We start from the raw sequence: 27,397 nt of genomic DNA, 5'->3' as shown, positions 1-27,397 counted from the left end.
TAAAGGGTAGATTTATAGTTTGTTTTTTTTTTATAGTTTTTTTTTGCTCCACCAAGTAATGCCTAAAAAGTGTACTGAGCACTTCAAGTAATGACCAACATTAAAATACAGTAACGTAGTAGGTTTATGCAGTCTGCACGTGTGACCTCAGGGAGCATGTTATATTCGTTTTCTTTATTTGCTGTAATGGAATGTGTAATTGCATATCCACGACAGTAGGTGTCACTGTGCTCTTATTGACAGTGAGTGCGGAAGGAATATTTCCCATTTGCAGTGAAAACCAGTGCTTTACATGGACATTAAAAAGTGTGTTTTCGTGTTTTATGAATGTAAATGTTTTTTTATAAACAGGATGCAGCTAATTGTTTTTCTCACAACTATGGGAAAAGATACTTCCGCAATAGAGAAGGCTAGAAAAACAAACCTTTTTCTGGTTTAAAAAACAAAACAAAAAAAAACAAAAAACAAAAAAAACAAAAAACTGAATAGTTTAATTTGTTTCGTTAGATTTTGTGTTTGTACTGTATTTAATTTTCAACTTTATTCTCACTTTAAATGTACTTTGAACAACGTCCATCACGGTTGGAAAAATGACCGGGGAACAAACAGTCTGTCGAGATAAAAGCAAACTTGAGGGCAAAGGTTAAATACGACACAACTGTATAGTGACTGTTTCATTTTGAAAAGTGACAGTCACTCAAAAGTATGGAAGTGGGAGGAGATGCCGAGGAGGAGGTTAGGAGACGCTCCCTTGCAGAGTGCTGCTCAGCTGCTTGTTGTCATGGAGGAGCGAAGATGGCGGTCCTGGGCCTGGGAAAACGTGAAATAAACCACCATTTCACCATTAGGAACGCCAAGTTTATATCGTTCGTGCTTGTTGTTGTCCTCGTCACATTCCACGCCACTTCGCGCTATTTCGGAGGTAAGTACATGGCCCAGCCGTCGCTTCGGAATGGGAACCGTTGACACATGCTAATGCTAACGTTAGCTGCGTTTTACGTGCGCTTTTCGTCCCGTTACGTTTAACTACTTCGAAGGTGGTTCTAATAAATGAATAAAAAAACAAGATGCCAAGCAGTTTGGCAATACAGCCGACTAACGTGACCGTAGTAACGGTTTTGGCTCCCGCGGTGAGTTAGCTAACGGTGTTTACATGCTCTTGGCAGCATGCTTGACTGAAAACGGCGTCAGATGGAAATCCCTTTGAGCAGGATATCCTTTACTTTATGTCCACCTGAAGGTCCGTATTTACTACTGTGCTCTTTGTCGTCATTAGTACAACCAGTTTGGCATACTGAACGATGTCTCGACTACTGTACTTTTCTACACAATTTATGAAATGACGAGTACGAGCTGAAAATCAACTAAAGGTTACTGGTGTGACAAAACTCCACTACTAGTAGCGCTAGTCAAGCACTAGATATTATCAAATAGGAATGTTTGTTGTTTTTGTCATAGCCTACGTACTAGTAATATTGGCACACAGTTACACTCAAATGACATGAGGTGGTTCCTATCATGTATGCCAAATTTGTCCTCCTACTATGTAGAGAAATATACATGTTGCAGAAATATGCTACCAATTGCATAATGCATGCTAGTAGCATACGGAAAGCCTTTGAGCATTTATTCAATATCATTAGTCCATACTAGTATACATTGTCCTCAACAATGAAACAATTCAGCACAGTAGTAGAATGACTCAAACACTAGTATAACAACTTTCTATATTTTTTAGGCAGTGAATATTTTGCAGTGACCCGCAATTCTCCTGATAGCTTATTTTTGCCGTAAACTGCTTTGCACATCAAAGCAGTTTGCCTGACCATGTCATGCTGGGTGTGATTCCTGCCTTGCTTCACCCCCTTCTGTGTCTGTTCACAGTTTTGATTTTGTTTTGCAACCAAAAATAGTCATTATATCGGCATTACCAGCCTCAACACTGGTGATTCAAAACTTCAGTAGTTGACATATGCATGCTTGTAGTTGTGTGTTACTAGTACATCCTGGGCTCAGTGATTCAAAAGATGTAATATGGATACAAATTACCAGATTTTGAAATCCCTTTTTTTTTGTGCTATTCAGGGTAACATAATCTTGTCTAATTTTGTAGCAGATGCAGATAAAAACGTAAGATTGCCAAATATGGCTAATGAGTGCTCCAAGGTAGACGTCATATCACATTGAAGGCGACTTGTGTGTAAAAAAAAAAAAAAAAAAAATACATTCCATATGTTTCAAATTCAAACTAACAATTTCATCCTTGAAAGCAACAACAAAAAATTAAATAAAATTAGTAATTGTTGAGAGGCTTTGCGTGCCTCAACTATTGTGAGTGGAACCTGAAAGCGTGTGCAACATAACACTTGCTTGTATTGTCCAGCACAAATGGGAACGTCCCTCCTTCCCCTCGTAATGGGCTAAATGATGCACCTGATCCACTGGGAAAATGAGGACTTTCTCCTACATTGAGATTGACTGGAAACGTAGTAAAAGGTTTTTAGAGTTCATGAAAATTCATAGGAAAAAAAATAAAAATTCAATTCAATTATTTTCTTGAAGTAAAATGAAAATGCTTAAAAAAAATAAAACTGATTGGCTGGAAAAGAATCGGATTTTATGCTAAGTCGGTGATCGACTGTCATATCTTAATTTGCCCGATCGATCAATGATGTCATTGAACAGCTCCACAAAGTAAGACATTACACGCTCTATTTAATGTTATACTTAAAGTTTTATTGAAGAATTTTTGGGGTGTATGTATGTATGTATTATTTATTTATTTTTGTATGCATTTCATTTGGTGTCAATTATACGTTGGTTTTTACTATCCGTGGGCAGGGCCAGTCCCAATCCCCGCAAATGGTGACAATCGCGTGTGGAGTAAATATAAAAGTTGTTTAAATACTTTTAATTAAAAATATAATACTGTTCATTTTCTGATCGAATTGGTGATTGTTTTTTTTTTCTTTCAAACTCACTGATTGGCCCAAAAATTCTGATTATTTTAAGTCTACATTTTATGTCTACAAAACAGCCAAAACTAACCAATTATAGCGAACATGTTTTTGTTTTTGTCAATAGTTTATTTTATTACATAATACTTAGTGACGCTTAAAAAACTACTACTAAAATCGATAAAAATAAAATTAAAATGAATCATTTAAAAAAATATTCTTGTGAATTTCAAAAAAGGACCCTTAAAAAACTAATACTACAACTAATAAAAATAAAATTAAAATGAATTATTTAAAAAAAATATATTATTTAATATTAATTTAAAAAAAAAAAGAAAGTCAAAATGAAATAAAAACTAACTATAATAGAAAAATCCCAAACTATTTTAATGGTCTGTAGTGTGAAGTAGTCTTTAATTAAAAAATACTACTGGTAAATAAATGTTGTCTATTTGGCCATTTTATTCCTGAAATCCCTTCAGAATCCATCAAATCCATTCAAATAATTCAGATTTTCAACACAAACTGAGAGTTTGATTCAGAGTCAACAGTTTAAAAAAAATATTTGTCGTCAATTTGATTTCATTCCAAATGAAACCACATTAGTTGCGTAAGCTGTTTGAGCAATTATTTATTACAATATGTTCCACGAGCAATTACACGAGCATGATGCCAATATTATTTGTAAAAGGTTTACAAGTGGTCTAACCAGTCCGCCGAATAAAGCGACTGACGACGTATCCTATGTATGGGAGTGTTGTTTACACAGAGGGAGCAGCTGCTGTGACAATGACAATACATACTTCACAAAAATATGGTTTTGAATAGTGTTTAATGTCGATGATAGTTCTGAATGAGCGCAGGAAGCAGATCTGTTCGTCAGTGTTGTTTTGTGCTTGCTATTTATTCACCAGTAGCTTCTCTGTGCTTCAACCACCCCCCCCAGGCGGAGATTCATGTGAATGGCTGCTGTCCAGCGGACGTTACTTGGGGGAGAACGTTTGGCAGCCTTATGGCTGCATGATGCACAAGTACAAAAGCATGTGAGTCACACGGATTGCGCTGCTGTGTTGCGTGTGCATGCAAAGCAAATAACCAAGAGTCGAGCCCTGGTTGACAAAGCTTGCCTTTGTGTGACAGAGAAGCCAAAAGCTGCCTTTCGAAAAAACGAGTGGCCTTTGTGGGTGATTCCCGAATCCGCCAGCTCTTTTACTCCTTTGTCAATATTATTCAGCCTGGCCGAAGAGAAGATGGGAAGAAGGTATGCTTGGACACCAACAAAACATTGAAAATATGAGATTTAACTTGGTTCCAGTTATTCAGATTTACCAAATAATAAACATTGAATATGTTTTGAGTTCCAAACAAGACTGTTGTTGTTTTTCATGTCTGGCGGAAGCATGCGAACATCGCCTTTCAAGAAAAGAGCGCCTCTCTTTATGTGGTGAGCTGCTTTTGGCAATTTTGTTTTCTATCATCTGACAAGAAGTCATAACATCCGCCTTTCTTTGCATGCGCAGGACTTCCTGTGGTATCCGGAGGCGAACAACTCAATGAAGGAGCGTTTGGTATCATGGTCATACGTAAGTGAGGATGTTCAAACCTATGTGGAAATTCAGCCATCAGCAACATTTCGTCATGTCTGCAACGTGGTTCATTGCAGGACGGCGCCGCAAAGCCCGATGTCGTCATCCTCGGCGCTGCAACGGTACGTTCTTGAAAACAAGGCGGCGTTTTGCGCCAGTTGCTCTTCAAGCCTCCATGTGTGTCCGTTTACCGCAGTGGTCCATTAAACTGCGAGGTGGCAGCAGTGAGACCTTAGAGCAGTACAAAGTCAACGTGACCGCCATGGCCGTTTACCTGGAGAGGCTGGCCCAGCGCGGAGAGGTCTACTGGGTCCTTCAAGGTCAGCTTCGAATATGTGACGCAAGCCTTGAAATCCGACCGCTGGCTTGTCGTGTCACCACAGTGATGAATTTGTCATATCAAATGACATCTATTGCTGACTTAACATTCACTTAAGTAGCCACAAAATGAAGTCTAATGAGATCCAATACAATGTATATAAAACGTGTTTCCCCTCCCAGAGCCAGTAAATGAGGAGGTGCTGCGAAAGGACCGGAAAGTGATCACCAATCAACAGTTGGAGCTGTACAACAAAGCGGCGGTGGACGCGCTTGATGCCACCAAGCGCAACAACCGGTCGTTGGTCAAGCTGCTGGCCGCCTCACGCAAGGCGGCACTGGAGACCATCGACCAGTCAGACGATGGACTGCACATACCTGAAGGCGCCAGAGATGTTGTGAGTTAATTCAGGATTAGGGCCCGACCAATAAATCGGCCGATTATTGGCCTTGAAACATCGGCTAATTGGGTCAAATGGCTGATTATTTTGCCCATAAAACATTGCCAAAGAAAACTGAAGTTTCAGACGCTGTGAAAGTACCCTGAATGCACCATTTTCCTAGCATAGCATTAGCAGCTAGCAAGGGTGTAGCATATTCTGGTTATTCTGTTATCTCTAAGCGTCCTTGAAGCTGTTTAATGACACCGCAGTTGGCGTTAACTGTAAAACTAAATACACAACGTTAAGAATTACATCCACTGCATATTTAAATACAAAACATGCTTCGTTTTTAGAACATCGCTAGCCTAGCGCTAACAGGAAGTTAGCAAATGCTAACAGGAAGTTAGAATAGAGTTCGGGAGTGTTTTTCCTTCAAATAACGAATATCCACACACAAATCTTGTGGGAACACGTAACCACAGTTGAGATAAAACTACGCAAAGGAACACGTTTTTTTTCCCCACATTGGGAGCAATGTGTGAAAAACGAGTTATTTAACTTATATTATTTATAAAGTTGATATTTGATTGATTAATGAACCTCCCCTTACTTGGGAAGCCTTTACTGGGGGAATTCAAGCAGCAGACATAATCAACGTCAAAATTCAGCTGTAATAAATAATACATATAGTTGTGCCATCTAGTGGCAGTAAAATGACCAACACAAATCAATATTACACTTTTTTTTACAGTACACATTTTTCATTTTAACTAAATTTTATTAATTATTATGAAATTACCGTATTAATGACTAAAAGATGCAGCCGTATTTATTTGTAATGTGTAACATTTTTTCCCCCCCACTTTTAACAAGTATGAAAAATATTTTATTGTTTTATTTTATTGTACATTTAGAGTAGATATAACATTTGCGACTAATCGTTAATTGAAGTCATGAAATTATGATTAAAAAATTGTAATCACACCCTGATATAAATAAATTAATTAATTTAAAAAATCCGAATAAATAAATACAAACTAATTTCAAGGTGTCTTCACTTGACCAGAGGAAATGACGAAGAACCAAAACGAAATCCTGCTGCTTTGTTTGTTGTAGGGCGCCATGGTGCTGATGAACGCCGTTTGCAACAAGCTGCAGAGACCCATCGACGGCTCGTGCTGCCAGCCGATACGGCCGCCCAACTTCCTCCAGAAACTCGCCGCGTGCTGTTTCGTGGCCTCCGCCCTCACCCTCCTGGGCTTGTACGCCCTCTGCAACAACCGCCACTACCGGCCCGTGCCGCCCGACGTGGAGAGCCTGGAAGAGAAGAAGCCGGCCAGCGCGGCGGCGCCGCTGGGCCTCAAGGCGCCTTTCCAGGCCCTGTGCAGGATGGGCATCATCATGACCTACTTTTACCTCTGCGATCGAGCCGACTTGTTCATGAAGGAGCAGAAGTTCTACACGCACCTGACGTTCTTCATCCCGCTCGTCTATATATTTGTGCTGGGCGTCTTCTACAGCGATAACAGCAAAGAGGTGAGACCTGCGTTGCCTCCGTTTTGATCATTTCATGACTCGGTTGACGTTTGTCTGGGCGCAGACCAGATTGCTGAATCGAGAGCAAACGGATGAGTGGAAGGGCTGGATGCAGCTGGTCATCCTGATCTATCACGTATCTGGAGCCAGCGCTGTGAGTTGCTAGCATGTCTCTTCCGTCACATGTCACTTCAAGACTTAAGCAAAATGACACTTGTGCCTGTCAGTTCATTCCTGTGTACATGCACGTACGGGTGTTGGTGGCCGCGTACCTATTCCAGACGGGCTATGGGCACTTTTCCTTTTTTTGGCTCAAAGGAGACTTTGGACTGTACAGGGTGTGTCAGGTGAGGCTCCACAAGGGGTGGAAGTAGTCACAACAATACATTCCGCAGTAAGAAAACAAATTGACACACATTGTTATTGTTGTTTTTTTTTTTAAATAAATCCTTCCTCCCGCTGCAGGTGCTTTTTCGTCTGAACTTCCTGGTGTTGGTTTTGTGTGTGGTGATGGACAGGCCATACCAGTTTTATTACTTTGTCCCGCTGGTCACCTTTTGGTTTGTCGTCATCTATGGCATGATGGCCGTGTGGCCTCAAATCCAGCAGAAGAGGGCCAATGGTAAGCGTTTGGAGTTTGAACAATAATATCATTATGACTTTTTTTTTTCAAGGTCCTCTTCCACTGTAATTTTTAAACACGGACCCCAAAAAAGTTATTTCCAATAATAAGTTATGTGCCCCATTAGTCTAACCACATCATTCTGATCAATATTTTGTTTGTGGAATATTAGTACATTAGCAAAATCCACCTGTTTTGATCTATCTCAGGGGGCCATTTTGCCATTTGACGTCAACCGAAAATGACATCACTTTTGTTCAAGGCTCAGGTAACGACCAGTCACGGCTCAGCTTGTGAATGTCACATGTCCAAAGTCAGAAAACGGGTGAGTTGTGATTAGTTGTTACCTGAGCGACTATGATGTCATCTTCAGTCAACAGTGAGTGACAAAATGGCCACCCTTATGAGATGGTTAAAAACGAGTGGATTTTGCTGCTTAACTCATATTTCACAAGCGCAATATTGATCCGAATGCTGCGTTTCGACTGGTGGGGCTACATAGCAGTGATAATTTCATTGATGAAAAATTTTCTTCTTAGACGAAACTGAAACAAAAACTAAAATAGAAGCCATTCATTTAGACGATAACGTTAACTAAAATTGACAATTTCGTTGGTGACTAAAACGAAAATGAAAACAGTGTCGAAAATTAACATAATCCAAAGAGAGAAAAGAACCACTCGGAAACTTCACTGCACTTTATTTAATGTTAAAACATGTAAATTAATCTCAAACAATTATGCACTTTTTTTTTTTATTTAGGTGAAAACGAAGTTATAAGACAGCATATTATTGTCAGTCTAACATGTTTCATTGAAACAATAAAGACATTGTATTAAATGTGTCTTGCGTGTTAAACTATGGTTGCAAATAGGCGTTACAATTGTATGTATAAAAGTTTAAATGTATGCCTAAGGAAAATATTGACTAAATTGTCAATTCAAATTCATCTTTATTTTTGTTGACCAAAATTTGATTAAAACTGAAAAACAAGCAGATGACTAAATTCTTACTAAATTTTGAATTCATTTTAGTCAAAAGACTATAAAACTAAATTTCTTCTCAAAATTAACACTGCTACATAGAACATTGTAAATAAATGTTTGGGGTTGACTTCCCCTTTGAGTACTAGTCGCTACATAAATAAATAAAATATGCTTGTAATTTATAAGAAATAAAAAAACTACGGCCGAAATGTTTTTGTTTTCTGAATTACAGTTTTTGCTATCTAAAAATTGCATTCTACTACATTGAAGCACATTTGAATTAAATTCATTTTTCAACCCCATTGGAGACTTTTAAATGTGTCCCATTTAAAGCTGATGTTGGTCTTGTGTCATGTGCAGCCAGCGGCATGTGGCATCTCGTTGTCCTGCTCAAGTTTCTGGTCCTTCTGATGTTCATCTGCGTCTTGGCGTACTCGCAGGTGAGCCTCACTTTTAGCAATATATCGATACACATATATTTTTGCTATTGTTGTCTTTGCGTTCCCAGGATTTCTTCAACAGCGTCTTCTCCTTCTGGCCCTTGTCCAAGCTGTTCGAAGTGAACGGAAGCGTTTACGAGTGGGCTTTCAGATGGAAGCTGGACAGATTTGTATGTCGGCATCACGGCGCGCTTTAAAAGTTGACGAACTTTAACGGGGGGGTCAAACTTGTTTGGGTGGCAGGCGGTGTTCTACGGCATGCTGTTCGCCTTCGTCTACCTGGTGCTGCAGAAGCGCCAGGTGCTGTCGGAAGGCAAAGGGGAACCGCTCTTGTCTCCCTGGATCTCCACCCCGCTCCTCTTCCTTTCCGTCGTCACCTTTGTCGTAAGAACGTTCGCAATTTGCTACATTTCCTGTCCACGACTTCCTGCAAGTGTCACTGAGGGTCATCAGGAATTTTATGAATGTGTTTAACCGTACTAGTAGGGCTGCGAATTTATGGGAAAAATAATCACTATTATTATGGCAATAATTGAAATAATGATTATTCAAACAATTACTTTTGGTTACAAAACGAGAAAATATTTAAGCATTTAAAAATATTAAGACCAATTAAAAAAAAAAATAGAAACACGATAATTATGCAAGTTCCTTTTGGACCAAACAATGTATAATATATAATTATAATAATATATATTTATTCATTTATGTTGGCAAAAACTTGAAGTTGGAGTGCAGCATGTGCACTATATAGTAGAATGATCATTTGTTTTTGTTTTTTTTTGGTGCAAAACATGTTTAAACGTGAAAAACAAAAAAATGTTAAGACAAATAAAATTATTTGGATCACTACAATTATGTAGGTTCCTTTTGGATGAAACAAAAGTTATTTTAAACATTAAAAAGGTGGAAATTTGTAAATTTAAGCAACTCAAATATTAGTATTTTTTATGGTTATGCTGATTTTGTAATTGTGAAGTGTAATAACTGAAATTGTAATTGAGTTTTGATTCATTGCACAGCCCTACATAAAAGGGAGCAATATGCAGTATCTGTCTTGTGCTCGCTCAATGCCAACTAGCTTCATTTACTGCTCTGGCATTTAAAAAAAAGAAAAAAGAAGGCTTATGTACACACAATGTCCTGTGTATACAGAAACTCAACAAAAACTATCTGCAGTCAATCTTTCCACCTCACGTGTAAACAAAAATGATCATACCGTCAAGCCAATGCTCGTCTCCTCCCATCATTCCAGACATATTCCGTGTGGGCCGGCAGCTGCAAAAACAAATCGGAGTGTAACGAGATGCACCCGCACATCTCCGTCGTGCAGGTATGCGATGGCATCGGCACCTTTTTGTCAACTTTAACGGAAGAGATGAAACGTTTTGTTCTCACGCAAACGATCAGATCTTGGCCTTCATTCTAATCCGGAACATTCCCGGCTACGCTCGCTCCATCTACAGCTCCTTCTTTGCCTGGTTTGGAAAGATCTCCTTGGAGGTGAGACACTTAGTTGAAATGCATGGAAAAAAGGTGTGATGCTATCGCAAAGTGGATGTACACTTTTGGTCCACTCTCGTGCGTTTGTCTCCCCCAGCTGTTCATCTGCCAGTACCACATCTGGCTAGCGGCGGACACCAAGGGCATCCTGATCCTGATCCCGGGCAGTCCGTCGCTCAACATCCTGGTCAGCACCTTCATCTTCGTGTGCGTCGCCCACGAGATCTCCCTCATCACCAACGACCTGGCCCAGGTGGTCATCCCCAAGGACACGGCGGCGCTGCTCAAGAGGCTGGTGGTCGCGCTGGTCCTGGCGCTGCTCGTCCTTTTCATCCCCAGGGACCGTCGGAGCGCGTCCGGGACCTGAGGCCCGCGACACCCGTCGTTCACTCAACACCTTTTGACTGCTGTGGTAGTCGCACACTGAAGAACAATGGCAAAAAAAATAATAATTCTCCTCTCACAGTGAGCAAAAAGAAAACTGTTTTACACCTTTACATTGCAAAGGAGAGGTACTTTTATTAAGAAAAAAAAAAAAGGCCCTATATTTCTTGGCGCGGTCTCTCAAATGTCCGTCCACATCAACCGAACTAAAAACAAAAGGAAAAAGCATTCTGCTTTCTATTTTCACAATCATGTTGTGTAATATTTGAATTGAAATAATACGGACCAACATCTAGCTCTTCTGATCAAAATGGGAGTACCAGTACCCCTTTTGTTAATGTTTTTTTGTGTGAGTAATCCTGTGCTAAAAGGTACTGTACTGTGGTCGCCTGCTGTAGCTCTGAAATTTTATGTGATATGTACAGTATTTAATTATTTAAAATTAAGCTTATATTTTATACATATTTTGTACTTTTTGCGCACCCACAAAGTGAAGAAAGTAGTCCATCTTGATTGGTGACACTGTTTTGATTATTATTATTATTATATATTTTTTTTAAAGCTGTGGTAGAACGAACATGCGCTGGTTGGCCAGCACAACTGACTCTAAACTACAACCCCGAGCAAAAAGTATGGAATCGCCAGTCTTGGACAAGCACTCACTCAGACGTTTTATTCTGTTGATCAAACTCTGATAAAAAGCATGAAACAGTCGTAAGGTCATTCCAAAGTGCAACATCTTGGCTTTCAGAAACACTAAAAGAAATGAAGAAAAAACATTGTGCTGGTCAGTAAATGTTACTTTGATAAAGCAAGTGCAGGGAAATAAAGATGGAATCACTCCATTCTGAGGAAACAAATATGGAATCATGAAAAACAGACAAAATACTAGTATTAGTTGCACCACCTCTGGCTTTTATGACAGCTTGCAGTCTCTGAGGCATGGACTTGATGAGTGACAAACCATATTCTTCATTAATCTGCTGCCAACTCTCTCTGATTGCAGTTACCAGATCATCTTTGCAGGTCGGAGCCTTGCTGTGGACCATTTTTTCCAATTTCCACCACAGGTTTTCAATTGGGTTGAGATCTAGGCTGTTTGCAGGTAATGACATTGACTGGGTGAGTCTTTCTCCAAGGAATGCTTTCAAGTCATCCCCAAACATGTTTTCAATTGAAGGGATAAGAAAGCTGTCCAAAATGTCAACGTAAACTTGTGCATTTATTGAATATTTAACCACAGCCATCTCCCCAGTGCCTTTGCCTGACATGCAGCCCCATATCATCAAGGACTGTGGGAATTTAATGTTTTCTTTAGGCAGTCTCACTGGAAAAGCACCAAACAAAAGTTCCAGCATCATCACCTTGTCCAACGCAGATTTGTGACTCATCACTGAAGATAACCTTCATCCACAGTCCATGATTGCCTCTCCCTTAGCCCATTGCAGTCTTGTTCTTTTTTTATTTAAGTGTCAATGATGTTTCCTGTATGCAAATCCCTTTTCCTTGAAGCGATTTTGCACAGTTCTATCACATACATTGACTCCAGCTTCCTCCCATTTCTTCTTCATTTGTCTTGTGCATTTTCTGTTTTCAAGACATATGGCCTTTAGTTGTTTGTCTTGACGCTTCGATGTCTTCCTTGGTCTACCAGTACGCCGACTTTAATAACCTTCCCATGCTGTGTGTACTTGGTCCAGATCTTCGATACAGCTGACTGTGCACAGCCCACATCTTTGGCAAGCATACGTGTAGAGTTACCTTCTTCAAGAAGTTTGATAATCCTGTCTTTGGTCTCAAGAGACATCTCCCTTGTTGGGGCCATAATTATTGCCAATCCACTTGGTCCAGCAGCCCTCCAAGGTGTGACAACAACTGCACTGTTTTCAACTGCTGACTAACAAGCAGAGGTCATTTGAGGCAGGTGCTCAATTAAGGAAAGGAAATTGACTGGGTGTGTCCTTATTTTTTCTGCTCAAAATGGAGTGATTCCATATTTACTTCCCTGCACTTACTCTATAAAAGTAACATTTACTGACCAGCACAATGTTTTTTTCTTCATTTCTTTAAAAGTGTTTCTGAAAGCCAAGATGTTGCACTTTGGAATGACCTTACGACTGTTTCATGCTTTTTATCTGAGTTTGATCTACAGCATAAAACGTCTGAGTGAGTGCTCGTCCAAGACTGGTGATTCCATACGTTTTGCTAGGGGTTGTAATTCCATTTTATCTTGCAGCTTTTCCTCACCGACTTCACTTAAGTTTGCCACCAACATGCGTTGACTGAGCTGAAAAAAAAGACTAATTGTTGATATTTTGCTGCCTCTCTTACGCAAGATCTAGCACTTTTATTTAATGACACTCATTGCGGTCAATGAGTCCATGTGCAGCTAATTCTCCGCACTGAAGCAGAGTTCTTATAAAGAAAATCTGATATTTTGTCACTATATGAGCGTATGATGGATGGACGAGCTTTACTGCAAATGATTTTTACAAGTTGCATTTTGTATTTGTAATAAGACAATGTGATCCGAGTGTCAATCACCGCATTCATCTCCAATAATTGCTGAGCCTGTCACCTCATTGTGGAGTCCACAATTCAGATTTAACAGCGTTTTCATGACTTTTAGCGGTACTTTGGCTCTCTGGCCTTAATTGTTGGATTGCGGTAGTGTAAAAGCAACAACTATTTATACTATTTGAAAAAATGTTACACATAAATTTTGTGATGTCTTAAAATGTGAAATGTATCCATATTTATAAATGCCTTTATCCTGCTGTACATGATAATAACTTCATAAAATGTGTAGTTTGGCTTCTGTTGTCTGAAATGGGTGGGATTTACTTCCTATTGGACCAGAAAGAAGAAAAACATTACTTTGAATGAATTTATTCATGTGACGCATCGCATTTAATGTAAAACAACCCATTTCTTTCAAGAGGGCTTTTGTGTAAACCAAGTAAAAATACATTTGACAAATACTGTAAAATATTCAAACGTGACATTTGCAACACATTTTTTTTTTCTTTGGGGGGCGGGGGGGGGGCGGGGGTGGTAATATGGATGCTAAGTTTATTTTACACGTGAGACATGCAGATTTAGCAACCGCTAAGTCAGATCACAAATTCAACGCTTCAGCCACCTTCCTCTCCTCAGGAATACCATTTACCTACAAATTAGAAAGAAAAGAAAAAAAAAGATGATTAATTTCATTTGTTTTGTACTCGTCCATAATTACAAGAATTGTTAATCATGTGGACTCCAAGTCCAATAGTAAACTTAAGTCGTAACATTGCCTACCTCCAACCTTCGAAATGTAGACATGACATAACTATCTCCTTTGTTAGCAGTGAAAAAGAAAATGAGGTTAGTGTACCAAGCACACAGCAGGGAGCGCCCTTGTGCCACCTTTGTTTGATTCTTTTTCTTTTTTGTTTTTAAACGCTAAGTTAGTTTTTTGCTCTGGAAATTTTAGCCCTAAAATATTATTGTAAGCTAGAATGCACCATTTCAACATTTGAAACCAATGATAAAATGTATTGCACCTAAATAAAACATGGAACTGTCCACGTTTTGAAACAACTGATTCTCTCATATGCCGTTAGAGAGCGCTACCACACTTGCTAATCATTAAAAGAAGAGCTCCGTACGTCACGTGACTAATTCCCGCTTGCATTTGTTTCCGCAGCCATGCTGACAGTCGAGTAGTGGATTTACAATGGAAACCAGTCATAAAATTTGCGTTTATCAGCCAAGAGACAGCTTTTACGACGGCGACAGCAGATGGGGACAAGTTGAACTACAGTGGTGAGTCCTTGCGGTAATATGAACTGAAAATTACAAGTTTAGTTTAGGGAGAACTTTTGACAGTTTTAGGAGTAGCACCCACATGATTCTTGACTTCTAAATGGTGGACCATCTTATGAGGGAAGCTTATTTCTTAAAACACTTAATTGAACGTTGAAAATGACAAACTAACGCTGCATTCGAGGAAAGTGTGAAGTCGGCTATATCCGAGTTGGTTTTTCCCAGTTCCGACCTGAAGGCGTTCGAGGCGAAAATAAACCAAAATGGCGGATAGTGATAATTTGTTCTTTTTATTTTTGGTTGTTAAACCTCATTTTTGTCCTCCAGCAAACTTACCTTCTTGTAATTTTGCCCCAAAATGTATAATAAAATGACCTAAATATTTTTCAAACAATGCCTCTAAAGTAACACAATAACTTAATCCTGGTAGCAAAGTTTGATTGCTAACATTAGCGAGTAGTAGCCATGATTTAGCTGCCGTTAGCTAGCTGCCATATCTGTGGCTAGCTATGTCATCACTTTTGAGTTTTGACAGTCAAAATAAATAAATAAAAAGTAATAATAGTCAAAGTAAAGTATTTAAATGTTTTACTAATGTTTAATGTTAGTGATTAATAATGTTTACACTTAGAGGTTAAAAATCTTACATTACACACTTATCAATCGTCATACAATTGTAGTGTGTTTGACGTGTTAACTTATTTTTTGACACTTACAGGAATAATAAAGCAATATTTAGAATTTAGAATACTTCATCTCAATTTTAGATGTAAACATAACATAGAAATTGTACATAATTCAATACTGGAGGTTATTTTTTCCCCTTCCAAGTTGGCCCCTCTTTGCCCTCTCCCGCTTCATTTATTGTTTTGATCTATGACTTATGAAATGAAGATAAATACATAAATGAAGCAAAAATTGCGAGAGGAAAGTTACCTGGAGGTCAAAATGTGTTTTGAGGAATACAATTAAAAAAAATATATATTGAAAAAATAATAATAATAATAAAATGTCACTATGCGCCATGTTGGTTGTTTACTTTTGCCTCAAACACTTTCAGGTTGGAACTGGGGAAAAGCCAACTCTGATAAATGCGACTTAGCCTATGGCTTTCCTCGAATGCACCATTAGTGATATTTAACCTTAACAATCCAGAATCTGCCCTCTGCTTGGGACATGTAATACTGCACCCACCCCACGGAGACCATCTTTTCGTTCACCCATAATAGACGTCAAAATGACCATTTCCGCCAAACAATTTAGTTAGTTAAGGGTTGAGCAACTCGAGTGAGTCTTCCATTGTCAAAAGGTGTGGCATTTCCTCAAATTAGTGTCACGTTTTCTCCCCTGCCAAAATGACGTGTTTACATATGCTGCAGTGCATCGTGACATCAACTGCCGGAGTTTTTTTTTTTTTTTTTTTAGCATGCACATGATGCTAGACAAAGATAACACAAACAAACCTGATGGTTGTTGCTGTGGTATGGTAATCTGGTTTTGCAGGTTCCTAAAGTCAAGGACATTTTGTGTGAGAGGGAGTTCACACAAAAGAGCCTTAAATGGCATGCGAAAAGCATATTATCGCATAGTTTTCTACTCCAAGCCCATTATGGACAAATCACGGGACAGCTTGAAGCTCTTAAGCTGCGCTTGTATGTTTAAAATGAGAAACAACAATTAAACAACAAGATTAGGTTTCCTGTACTCACGTCTGCGTCTGCATGAGGGGCATGCTGGTGGTCTCGTAGTTGTCAGGGTGGATGGGCGGAACCACCTCACCGCTAACCGGGTTGAAGACAGGCAGCGTGGAGAGCGGCCAGGAGATTTCTCGGTTCTTAGACAGGCTGCGCATCTCTTTGGTGGACTTCTGGATGGAGCTGTGGTGGACCAGCTGGATGCTGGACAGGCCAAAATTTGACATACAAACAGTCTGTTACGGCTGTTTTGATAACATTTTGTAGTTATTTATTTAAAATTCAAATATGGAAAATTCAGCATGCACTGGGGGGGAAAAATCTCTATTATACATCTTTATTTAGAAATACAGTATACAAATATATTTGGAATTCAATAACTGAGAATAATGTAGAAAAGTTCATTTGAGTAGTTCAAATCAAAAAGTATAACTCCTACATGGGAGAATATTTCATACGGCCAATTCCTAGCTAATTATTTCAAAAATAATTTTTATGTTTTTTATTTAATATTTTGAGTCTTTTAAGATGAGATTTTCGGTTGTCATCTTAAAGAATCACAATTAAAAAAATGAATATGTTACTATATAACAGACCTAATCGCCTCTTTAAGTGAAATACTGACTCGGTGATTTTACACAATGTTCTAATTGCGAGCCAGCTGTAAATTAAAATTTGTATTGCACCAATATTTCTAGCCTATTGTGTTCTCTTGCATATTCGCAATTCACGTTCTGTTATGTTGTAATGAAAGTATAGCTTTGGCGACATTTTGTGGCATCTTGGTGTATGTTGAAGTGAGTTCAGGACCTTCGTTTAGAGACATTATGTAGTGATTTTTTTTTTTTTGCCATCTTGGTGCTTGAGTTAAATTAAGACAAAAATATTTCTTTGCCAGTGCATTTCGGTGTCAAGGAAGTAAGCTGAAGTAGATTAAGGAGCTAATCGCAGTAGGGCAGCAAAAACCATACATCGGTGCTTTACACATTGAAGTAATTATTTTGGAGCAGCCTTCCAAGATGAATGGATGCTGACACAGTGATGAGTATATGAAAGCTGAGAAATAAACAACATGGAGGACAGAGAAAGGGAGAGGAAAAAAAATAAAACACAGGATAGGTAAAACACTTACGCTGAGGTTTGCATGTTTCTTTTTTTCCTAGAAACAAAACAAAGATGGAATGAATTAAATACGAATAGCAGTGGTAACAGACACGACGACACTCAAATGGACACATTGGTGACGATGGGGTGGATGATGGATCCTCCCAAGCCTGTGAAAGGTGACACGGTGGATGAAAAGTTGCCGTTCCGGTCCAGGTTAGCGCTAGCGTGACGCTAACATCTCTGCGCTCACTACTAACAATGGCGAATTCGAGAAAACTCCTCTAGTTGCTCTTGAGCTCAGCTCAAAGCGTAAAAGTATTACTTTGGCGCCATCTTGGTAATTATGTTGAAGTGGGTTGAGGAGTTTCATTTTGACAATCTAGTGACACTTACACCCCTTCCCTCCGGCAGCACATGGTGTATCCCAGCAAGAGGAGGAGAGCGAGCGCCACCGCCGAAGGAACAGCCAGCGTTACGATGAAGTCCCTGAAGTAGTCTCGGCTCTTCAGAGACTCGGACGGCGGGTCGTACTCCCCCAATTCAGGTAGGACCCCGGGACCCGGCTCGGGACGTGTCACGTATACCGGGACGACTTTGTTGATGTCGACCTAAATCGTAAATACGAGCGTGGAAGTGAGCTTCACGGGTTCTGAAACGATCCCCTGTTGGGATAAAAAAAAAAATCGGTCCCCCTACCAGAGAGATTTTACACCAGTCGATGTGAAACTGAGCTCGGAACTTTTTGTCACAGCTGATGACGGGCTCCATCTCCTGACTGCAGCGCAGTTGGTTGTGGGGGCTTTCCACCTCGCGCAGGCATGACGAGAAGGGAACATCGGCGCCCACCATCACGTACACGCTACGGACAGCAACAGAACAAAAGCAGCTTTTTAGCACGTGTTTTGATTTTTACAAGTATTTCTTCCTCCATCCTCACCCTTCCTTCAAGTTATTAATAGGCAGCGGCACACGTCCCCCGCGGTCTAGCGCTGAGGTGATGTTGATGGCGTTGAGGCGCTCGGGCTGCCACACGTTCTTCACGGCACCCAGGAAATCTCCCAGCACCTCGCTGGCCAGCATCTCCTCCACATTCATGTTTTTGATGTAGAACTCGGCCTGGTAGGGCAGCGGGAACTCTGCGGCGGGATGAGAGCAGTGAGGGGAATGAGGGCAGATGTTAATCCATAAAGCTGCGCTGGCTTGGATATCATCATTAGTGACTAGGAGATCTCCGCATGCTGCTGTCTGATTCCTTTTGCTCCAGATGCTTGATGACATCACTATAGGAGTGACACAGGATGTATGTACATACTGTATGTGAGGTACTGATTCAGGCAACACAGTACAGGATTGTGTGTAATATGACCCATGGCATTATATCGGCAATTATAAACAATATGTGTACCGGTACATTTTCTAAGTGCCATTCTGGAGCGGTTAACCATTTAATCTAATTGTAATGGGCATACGGGACATACTAATTATGTACATTTATGTCATATAATTTTGTTTTGATCATTTCTATTTTTATTTGATGTCAATTTTCGTTATACCTACTCCAAAATTAAGAGCTGAAATGATGCGAAAGTAGACCTCGTCTGGCTGAAGTCACGTCAATTATAATTTCAAACATTTTTAATAAATAATAAAATAATTAATGATAATAAAAATAACAGAAATAAATATCCAAAAACCTTTTAAGGAGATACTTTACTTATTTAGCCATTTTTGGCAGTCAAACATTAATATTTTACCTATAATAAATTTGATATTTTCATTATTTTTCATGTACATGTCAGTTAACCAATCACAGCTCAGCTTGTGAATGTCACATGACCAAACCTAGAAAACAGGTGAGCTGTGATTGGTTACCTGAGCCCTTGTGATGTCATTTTCAGTCAACAGCAAGATGCAAAATGTGTTTTTAAAGGTACTAATTGTACGTGAAAAATAATTAAAGTATTAAATTAATTAGAGACAAAATATCAACTTTTTATTGCTATAATGGGCTAAATAAGTGAAGTATCCCTTTTAAGATATAAAATAGAGGTGCAATGATTAATTAATTTATCTGCAACTAATCGACTGAAAATGATTTAATTATGTTTGATAATTAATGAATCATTTAGAATTATCTTTTTAGGCTTAAAATTGTCCAAATGCTCGGAATCTCAGTTCCTCAACAGGAAACATTACCTGACCTCTGCAGTCCTCCATGAAAGTGGACTGATTATGCAAATTACACAAAACAATTTTTTTTAAAACAGATTTTATTTTGAAAAACAGCTATCAACATGTTTTTCTATTTTTCCCACGTTACAGACCAAACCAGTAACTGAATCATAATTTCTGTGCACTGTCGATTTGAAACAATGTGCTATTTTTGAAAAAGGGATGGAAATGTTTTTATCTGATTAATCGAAAAGTAATCAACAGATGAATCGATTAACTGATATAAATTAGTTGCAGCCCTACTTTAAAATAATAAAAATAAGAATTTCAAACATCTTCTTGTATTTATATGTGCAATATATTGATAGAATACCTGTTGGTGTTTTGACTTCATGAATTATTGATTAAAACTAGTAATTAATGATTCTTTTTTTTTTCTTTTCTTTTTTTTCTTTTAGAGGGGCCCATTACACCATTCCAGAAGTGATTTAGCCCTCAGGATTTAATCGGGGATCTGTTGTGCGCGCGCTAAGCTCTCACACTGGTGCTTACCCTCGGTGGCCATGATGTTTATGACCAAGTTGTTCCGTGCTGTCTCGAAAGTGCGTCGGTTATAGGCGGTAATCTGCAACACACAAGGGGGTGAGGCTTTAAGCTCACATCAGATCAGTGTGGCTTATACGGCAACTCTGTGGCGCCGGTTGAGATCCGGAGGCCGGCATACGGAGGCGGACTCGGAACGCTTGCGTTGGAGGCGCATGCTGGGACCGCTAAGCCTTTCGGGAAAATAATTTCGACAGTAGCTTACAAATAAAGCAGAAATAACATAATGGAATTAAGCCTGGTGGCTAAAACCGTAACATTGTACCATACTGCTAATTAAAGAAAATCTTTTTATAATATTGTGGTCAGGAGGGTTTATTTACTCAACTCTATATTCCATTAAAAAAAAACACTTTTTCAAAAAAATAATATAATATTTAAATAATATCCAATTCCCGCATTGATGACACACCTCTATGACGGTGGCCTTGCCCACGTGCTCGGCGGTGGGTGATCCGTAGAGCACGCCGTCACTATTGGGCGTCCTCTGGATGTAGCGCAGCCAGCCGGGCCGGTCTGGGTACCCCAGGAGGTTGGTGTTAAAAGTGATGGGGTCGTTGGCGGCGTCGCCTGCAGGCAAAATAGCTTCAATTAGATGCACTCCGATGTTCTGACAGGGGTCAACACCAGCTCAATAACGCTCATTTTAGATCTACAGCAGCGAATGTGAAGTGCTGCCAGCAAAGCACTTTTCTCCACTGGAATATGACACTTTTGAATTCATACTGTGATTTTCATCAACCCGCACAAATTAAAAGTAAAATATTCCAGCGCACTAAATCACTATATTTGACAGTGTTGTACCTGATTTGGGGTAGAGAGGAAACTCCCCTTTGAAGTGTTCTCTTTCTAGGACGTGGACGAATAGCACGCCAGCAGACGGGTAGACGTTCCGGTCTGCGTGCGACCTCGACAAGATGGTGATCACTGAAACAGAGTGTGAATGTCTTACAATCAGAAGAGCAACAATACGTGAAACTAGTGCCTGGAAAGTGCTTCAAAATCATTTTGTTGGTATTTTAACTTGTAAAAAAAAAAAAAAAGTTGAATAGTGTCTCCCCCAGATTGTTAGCATTAGCTATGAGCTAGCAGTTACACAATAATTACCCACACTTTAACTGAATGCAAATGAGAAGAGTTTTGATTGTTAGCAATTAGCACCTACATTCTTCATCTTGGTTGCTGGCCTTTCTAAAATTAAATTTCACAGTTTGTACAGTGGTACCCGCAAAATGTATAATAAAATGACCTAAATATTTTTCAAACAATGCCTCTTAAAGTAACACAATAACTTAATCCTGGTAGCAAAGTTTGATTGCTAACATTAGCGAGTAGTAGCCATGATTTAGCTGCCGCTAGCTTGCTGCCATATCTGTGGCTAGCTATGTCATCACTTTTGAGTTTTGACAGTCAAAATAAATAAATAAAAAGTAATAATAGTCAAAGTGATGTATTTAAATGTTTTACTAATGTTTAATGTTAGTGATTAATAATGTTTACACTTACAAGTTAAAAATATTACATTACACACTCATCAATCGTCATACAATTGTAGTGTATTTGACGTGTTAACTTATTTTTTGACACTTACAGGAATAATAAAACAATATTTAGAATTTAGAATACTTCACCCACTCAATTTTAGATGTAAACATAACATAGAAATTGTACATAATTCAATACTGGAGGTTATTTTTTCCCCTTCCAAGCTGGCCCCTCTTTGCCCTCTCCAAAGCTCCCCCCCTTCCCCCTCTTACCCACTTATCGTCCTACATTATTATCGTCCTCTCTTTTTGCCCTTTTCTCTCTCCCGCAGTGGGTGGGCACTCTTTCTTTAATCGCCATGGGAGATTGAGGGCACAAGGAAGGAAGGGAAGAGAAACCGTTTGCCTGTGGACACACAGCACGGCACGCATACAGTAGAAAGTGTGTGTCTGCTTTCCCACTGCTTTTTTTTTTCCAAATATATTTTTATCCACTCCCCATCAGTATCAAACTGACATTGCTCACATAAGTGCCACTATTACACATGAATAGGACTAAGCCCTCTCTCCTTTTTGCATAGACTAACGCTCCCAATGAGAATCTCATGAAGAAAGTAATACAGGGTTTAGTTTTTAATCCACATCCATGAAAGAAGAAATCTCTATTGTTAAGATCGGTTAAAATAAATAAATAAATATTAGGGCTAACTGTTGTGACATGTGGCTAAAGCAGTGTATTGAGGAAAAAAAACAAAAAAAACACTGAGGAGCAAGTTAGAAATTGAAAGACTAAACATGCGCATGCTATAAATGGGGCAACATCTGACGCAGACGTTGACCTGCCCATATGTCTCAAGTCCCTGAGGGCTCCGTTACAGCTGGCTACGATCAATGGCCTTTTAGCAAACACTTGACATGGTATTACTTATAAAAATGATGCCAGATTTGTGAGGAGAAGCTTCTTTTGTTTACATATTTGATCATAAATAAACAAGGTGCCGATGTTGGCTCGGGCCTTCCTTTGTGCAATTTGCATGTTATTTTTCATTCCAAAATTCTTAGGTTAAATGAAGCAACTGCACCTGAACACTCTGAGAGTCGGTACAAATACAATATTGCTCAGTTTTGGTTGACAGCTGACACCAACATTGTTATAATATTATTACTACCACACAGGTGTACCTAATGACACGGCTGGTGATTGTATCTCTCCAAAGACGGCTAGTGTGAACTAAGCGAGACAAATCCTCTTATGAAACCAACAATGGCCCCCCCTCACATTACATTCGAGACCAAGAATTAAAATCTCGCAGTGGTTGGTGCCCTTGACAAAGCGCACCACATTCTGTTCTATTATCCTCCCTTTTTGGGCCTCAGCACTTCTTTACCGCACAAAAAGGATGAAGGGCCCCTGGCTTGCATTCATGGTCAAGTGCTGGCTATTCTACTGGCAGCCAAAATTCAATGTGGTTAAATCATTTAGTTAGCGTGATCAGTTTTTCAGAATTAAAAACCGGGACAGTAAATTTTCACGATAAACTATTTATAGCACATTTTTCTAGTAAATTTGTTGACCGGTTTTTGTGTTATTATTACTTTAGCTAATGCTAAATACTAAATCTTGGTTCAACAGTGCTAAACAACACAATGCACTCACCATTATCCAACCTTTTGTAACATTGGAAACACGCCACCAGCAATGCTCAACTCACGTTCAGTTCAACTACATTTCCCATGTTGCTTAGACACGGAAGCAGGAAGTAGTTCTAGTTTAGGTATGACCCAAACTGGAATGTGAAATAGGAAGGAATTTAACAGTACAGTTCCTTTTTAATTTGTTTACTATGTGAATCGCTATGGCAATTGTGTGATTGAAATACACATGGCTGAAACAATTGGCTTGCTGAGTAGCTGAAAAAAAAAAAAAAAAGACACCAGGATGGTTCCTAATTAATAGTGGGACAAATCTGCTAATCTAACAAAGATTCACATACTCTGCAATTAATTGGGGCCAACATTTGAGACAATTATGGACTAGGTACCACAATCGCAGTGGTTAGTCTTGTACATCCAGACAGTATCGGTGACTATCACTGGCTTACTTACCTTGAGGCTGTGCTAATAATATCAAATCTAGTTTTGGCATTCATTGTCTTGGCCTAGCCCTCCCCAGATTATGATCTACTGTACGTAATACATCAACCATTAGCGGTTAATGCATAACTGTCCGATGCAGACTGAACTGTCTACTTTTAAAACGAATGCATAGAAAGACATCTCGAAATCTCGATTCCAGAGTTCACATAAATGCCATTGCCCATTATTCTCATTACATTTTATAAAATGACACAATGACAAATAATTAAAACTGATGTCCATAAATGACGAACAAGCCTTGAGGGGATTTTGGAAATAGGTAACTTGGTTTGATGTTTTTCTGGTCCAAGCTTAAGTTGTGGCCCCATTCAAAAATCCTACTGAAAGTAGCAGACAGGCCCTCTAGCCAGCCGATGTATAGAAAAGGGAGGGATAGCCTTCAGCTTCATGTGTGTGCGGTGCTCCAGTCAGGAGGAATGCATGTGCTTCTTTGGTTTTCAGATGGGGAGCATAGGAAAACAACGACGGCTACTGTTCAGACGAACTCTGGCATTGTGCCTGCACTGATTTCCTGTGAGCACACAACCTGGAAGTGAACGTCGCTAACGTCTCCGCAAGCAGACGACGATGGCAGAAGACAAGCGTGGACAGTATAATCTTCAAAAGCTTTGACTTGGCTTGGAAAAGGTAAGCTGAATCAGTGTGTTGTGAATATTCCTCAATAGCAGTCAGAACAGTGGAAATGGTTTCGTGTGACTTCAACAGTAAAACATTTAGATCCTGAAAGGGCAAGTTTAACTGAGTGAACCACTGTTAGAGCAAGAACACCAACGCGTTGGGGATGGCAAACAAGTGACAACATTCATGCCAGTATTAATGGGGGAACCAGTTAAGCATGACATTGTGTTATGACAGCGAGGAGGACAGCGGGACAACACATGAAGTGCACCACTGCACACACCCACTCACCATCGCTGTACAAGGCTGTTCTCTGCTTCCAGCCCGTGGTTCTTTCCTTTCGGACATTTCCCTCATGCAAAGCCATGTGTGTGACGTTGCTGCCATACACAATGTAGACTAGAGGATCAATGGATGAAAGCACCAGTTGATCAAGAGTGTCGTTCAGTGTCCATTTTTTGAATCACACATGCCTTTATTATTGATACAGCTAGTTGAACAGCAAGTAACTGCCATATTTTAAAAACTATTATTATCAATACATTATTCCAAATAAACTATTTTTTTGTTTTTTGGGTCAGATTTGAAGAAGCTGTAAATGATGTCCAACATTTTTTACAAAAAATATATATATTTTGAGCTTTTGACATGTACTTTGAGGTTTGCTGCTGGAAATGCCAATTTCACTATCTGGTCCAAAAATAACCATTTACTACATATTATTGATCTAGCACTGCCACCAATGTATAACTATACACACTTCAGCAAACCCTCGCATATTCTTACTTCAGCTTGCTTTATATATATAAATATATATATAAATAACCTATCTGTTGAAAAATTCTGCACATGGCCTATTTTTGTTTAGGGAACCATCTGGTGGTATCAAGCTATTATGTTGATGTGAGTTGAGGAGCTTTATTTTGTTTTGAAAGAAAGCAGTGCTTTTTTTCTCATGTAAAATGAGAAATACTGGGTTTATAGTTCACTAGGCTTTATGAATAATTGACAAGATTTCTGATTTTTGCTAAGAAATTATCTTTAAAAAAATGGGTTATTACACAAGGTTATTTTTAATAGCACATTAAGATGAATAACGTGACGCAAACAGCAACGCTTGATACTCCATGTTGAAGACACGTTTAAAAACAGCTTCGAAGGATTAGCGTTTAAGCGCTCCACCCGAAAAGCGCTATTTTAAATAGCCTTTTTTTTTTTCCATGACTGCTTCATCGTGGCTACACGCAAGGCTAACTGAGCAGCTAGCTCGCTAGCGAACTGTCATGGAGACGCAGCAAACGTCAGCTATTTGCCGGCTCCATCGTTTACTTACCCGAGGCGAGCCACACCGCGACGACCGCAGCGGACATGGTGCTTGTCGTCCTTTCTTGTAAGTCTCACATGAAGCTAAATGTTTGTGTCCGAGTCGCCGCTGGGTTTGACAGCCATGAGTCTAAAAAGCATCCTGCAGCATTCCTTCCTCCTCCGCCTCACACGCAGCAAGACTTCTCACTGGCTCAACATCTGCGTGGAAAAAGATGGTTGTCTTCTAAAAGGGAAATCGACCCAACTATGGTGTGGAAATGTGGACTGAAATTCTATCCCTCACTCCTTCAACAAACGTCTTTAAGAATGTCATTAATCATTATTACTCTGTGATAGCCATTTATACAGTCCATTTAGGTTATTTTGTAAACGTGGAATATTGGATTTATGCTGCAAGATGAAAACAGTCGTCAAAACAAATATTATGATGTCATGGCATAACTGGAACATCACAAAGTAGTTTTTAAATTAATATGACTCCAATTTTCTGCTCTTTCTGCTATGTCATCTCCTATATTGCTCAATGACCAGGCACATACAGCAAACAGCATAATTTTAGGTAGTCTGTGAAAGTTTTCCCAGTAATGTTCTTTGTTCAAAACTACTCATAAAACTGTGACAATTGTGACAAAGGGAAATTATGCATTATAATGGGATGCAAAGAGTGTATCTTTTCTACTACTATGTACATGCCTCTCCATCTAGCCACACACTTGGGGCCAGATTTACTAAGTGCTAGAAAGTGGGCGCTTAGTTGTGTGTTGATGTCAGATTGCACATGCTGTTGGTGGGTGTGTTGCCCCCACACCTCGTGACATGGCCAAATGCGACTGAAGTGGCAAAAAAATACATAAGTATACAGTTGGCAACTTTTAACCACTCACCAATCAATTGAGCTATCAGAGGTACATTTTGAATCTGTCTGGGAATTACCCAGTCACCCTTAAAGAAGCAAAATCCACCAGCGCAATTCATCTCAGGTTTGATAAATAGCTAGGGATAAGCAAAGTGCGGCCCGGGGGCCACATCCGGCCGCCTACTGTCTCGGGTTGGCCCGCACAGTGTCCATGAGAAATGTTGTTTCTATTTTACAAGTGAGCAAGAGCTACTTGTCTGCCATGTTGCCAACTTAGCAACGTGTTAGCTATACTTTTAGTGACTTTTTTTTTTGATCACTCAAAAACACTTAAAAAAAAAAAAAAAAGTCTAGTAGCAATAAGTTTACCCATTTTGCATTAAATGAATAACATAGCTAATTTGATTTTTTTACTGATCATTATAAGGTGAGTGGTGATGACAGAATGACAAAGAAAACAAAAATGAATTTTATTTGTTTAACTTGGTAGTTATGTTTGTGTTACCCTCATTGGTTAGACCACTTAAATGCAGCTGTGTGAGACCTGGTCAACAATAATCCGTCTAGACCACCTGTCGAGAATGACCCAGCAGACAGATGGTCGTGTTTTGGCCCCATGGCTCCCTATCGGAGCCACAGGGGCCCTTCATTCAGCCCTCATGTTAGTGTTGTTAATTATAACATGCACAATTTGATCCAGTTATCATGCATACTGCAAGACACTGTGCCTTCCTCACCAGGCTGATTCACATCCATTGGCAGTGTGTTGCCTTTCTGTTCTCTCACCCCCAGGATTATTTTTAAGTTGCTAAGCAACATCTTCACACCACCATCCAGCCTTTAGGCTGTACTGTATAT

General features: G+C 39.4%; 3 protein-coding genes across 12 annotated transcripts in view; 2 read left to right on the top strand and 1 right to left on the bottom strand.

Annotated features, from left to right (window-relative positions):
- Positions 1 to 634: 634 nt before the first annotated feature.
- On the top strand, positions 635 to 13,694 carry casd1 (CAS1 domain sialic acid O acetyltransferase 1). 2 transcript variants are annotated; one of them, XM_077508032.1, is made up of 18 exons: positions 641 to 922; positions 3,904 to 4,000; positions 4,098 to 4,218; positions 4,357 to 4,401; positions 4,478 to 4,540; positions 4,621 to 4,665; positions 4,740 to 4,863; positions 5,045 to 5,259; positions 6,361 to 6,780; positions 6,845 to 6,934; positions 7,008 to 7,127; positions 7,246 to 7,402; positions 8,749 to 8,828; positions 8,897 to 8,998; positions 9,072 to 9,212; positions 10,084 to 10,161; positions 10,239 to 10,331; positions 10,429 to 13,694. In XM_077508032.1, exons 1-18 carry the CDS (start codon positions 706 to 708, stop codon positions 10,696 to 10,698), a joined length of 2,478 nt encoding a protein of 825 aa, XP_077364158.1. In that variant the 5' UTR covers positions 641 to 705; the 3' UTR covers positions 10,699 to 13,694. The 2 variants fall into 2 exon arrangements, with proteins under 2 accessions (XP_077364159.1, XP_077364158.1); XM_077508033.1 differs by lacking the exon at positions 7,008 to 7,127 and having other exon boundaries at positions 635 to 922.
- sgce (sarcoglycan, epsilon) lies at positions 13,589 to 26,074 on the bottom strand. Of its 4 annotated transcripts, XM_077508035.1 has the most exons (12): positions 25,691 to 26,074; positions 20,903 to 21,025; positions 20,511 to 20,668; positions 20,048 to 20,120; positions 18,261 to 18,459; positions 18,020 to 18,182; positions 17,717 to 17,931; positions 17,349 to 17,375; positions 16,232 to 16,420; positions 15,986 to 16,029; positions 14,016 to 14,053; positions 13,589 to 13,884 (listed from the first exon to the last, which is right to left on the bottom strand). In XM_077508035.1, exons 1-12 carry the CDS (start codon positions 25,725 to 25,727, stop codon positions 13,834 to 13,836), a joined length of 1,317 nt encoding a protein of 438 aa, XP_077364161.1. In that variant the 5' UTR covers positions 25,728 to 26,074; the 3' UTR covers positions 13,589 to 13,833. The 4 variants fall into 4 exon arrangements, with proteins under 4 accessions (XP_077364161.1, XP_077364162.1, XP_077364163.1 ...); XM_077508036.1 differs by lacking the exon at positions 17,349 to 17,375; XM_077508037.1 differs by lacking the exon at positions 14,016 to 14,053 and having other exon boundaries at positions 25,691 to 26,073.
- ppp1r9a (protein phosphatase 1, regulatory subunit 9A) overlaps positions 13,770 to 27,397 on the top strand; it is a 45,966-nt gene continuing 32,338 nt past the window's right edge. For 4 of the 6 annotated variants that reach the window (XM_077508028.1, XM_077508029.1, XM_077508030.1 and 1 more), the window contains exons 1-3: positions 13,770 to 14,522; positions 17,735 to 17,867; positions 24,181 to 24,366. The gene's annotated coding sequence lies outside the window, so the exon portion shown is untranslated. Of the gene's footprint in view, positions 14,523 to 17,379; positions 17,537 to 17,734; positions 17,868 to 24,180; positions 24,367 to 27,397 lie in introns of all 6 variants that reach the window. The other 2 variants (XM_077508027.1, XM_077508026.1) reach the window with 2 other exon arrangements.

This window comes from Festucalex cinctus, chromosome 19 (genome assembly GCF_051991245.1).
Source record: "Festucalex cinctus isolate MCC-2025b chromosome 19, RoL_Fcin_1.0, whole genome shotgun sequence".
In the NCBI taxonomy this organism is placed as follows: Eukaryota; Metazoa; Chordata; class Actinopteri; order Syngnathiformes; family Syngnathidae; genus Festucalex; species Festucalex cinctus.
Note: the sequence above shows the minus strand (reverse complement) of the source record. Positions and strands in the feature narration are given on the sequence as shown.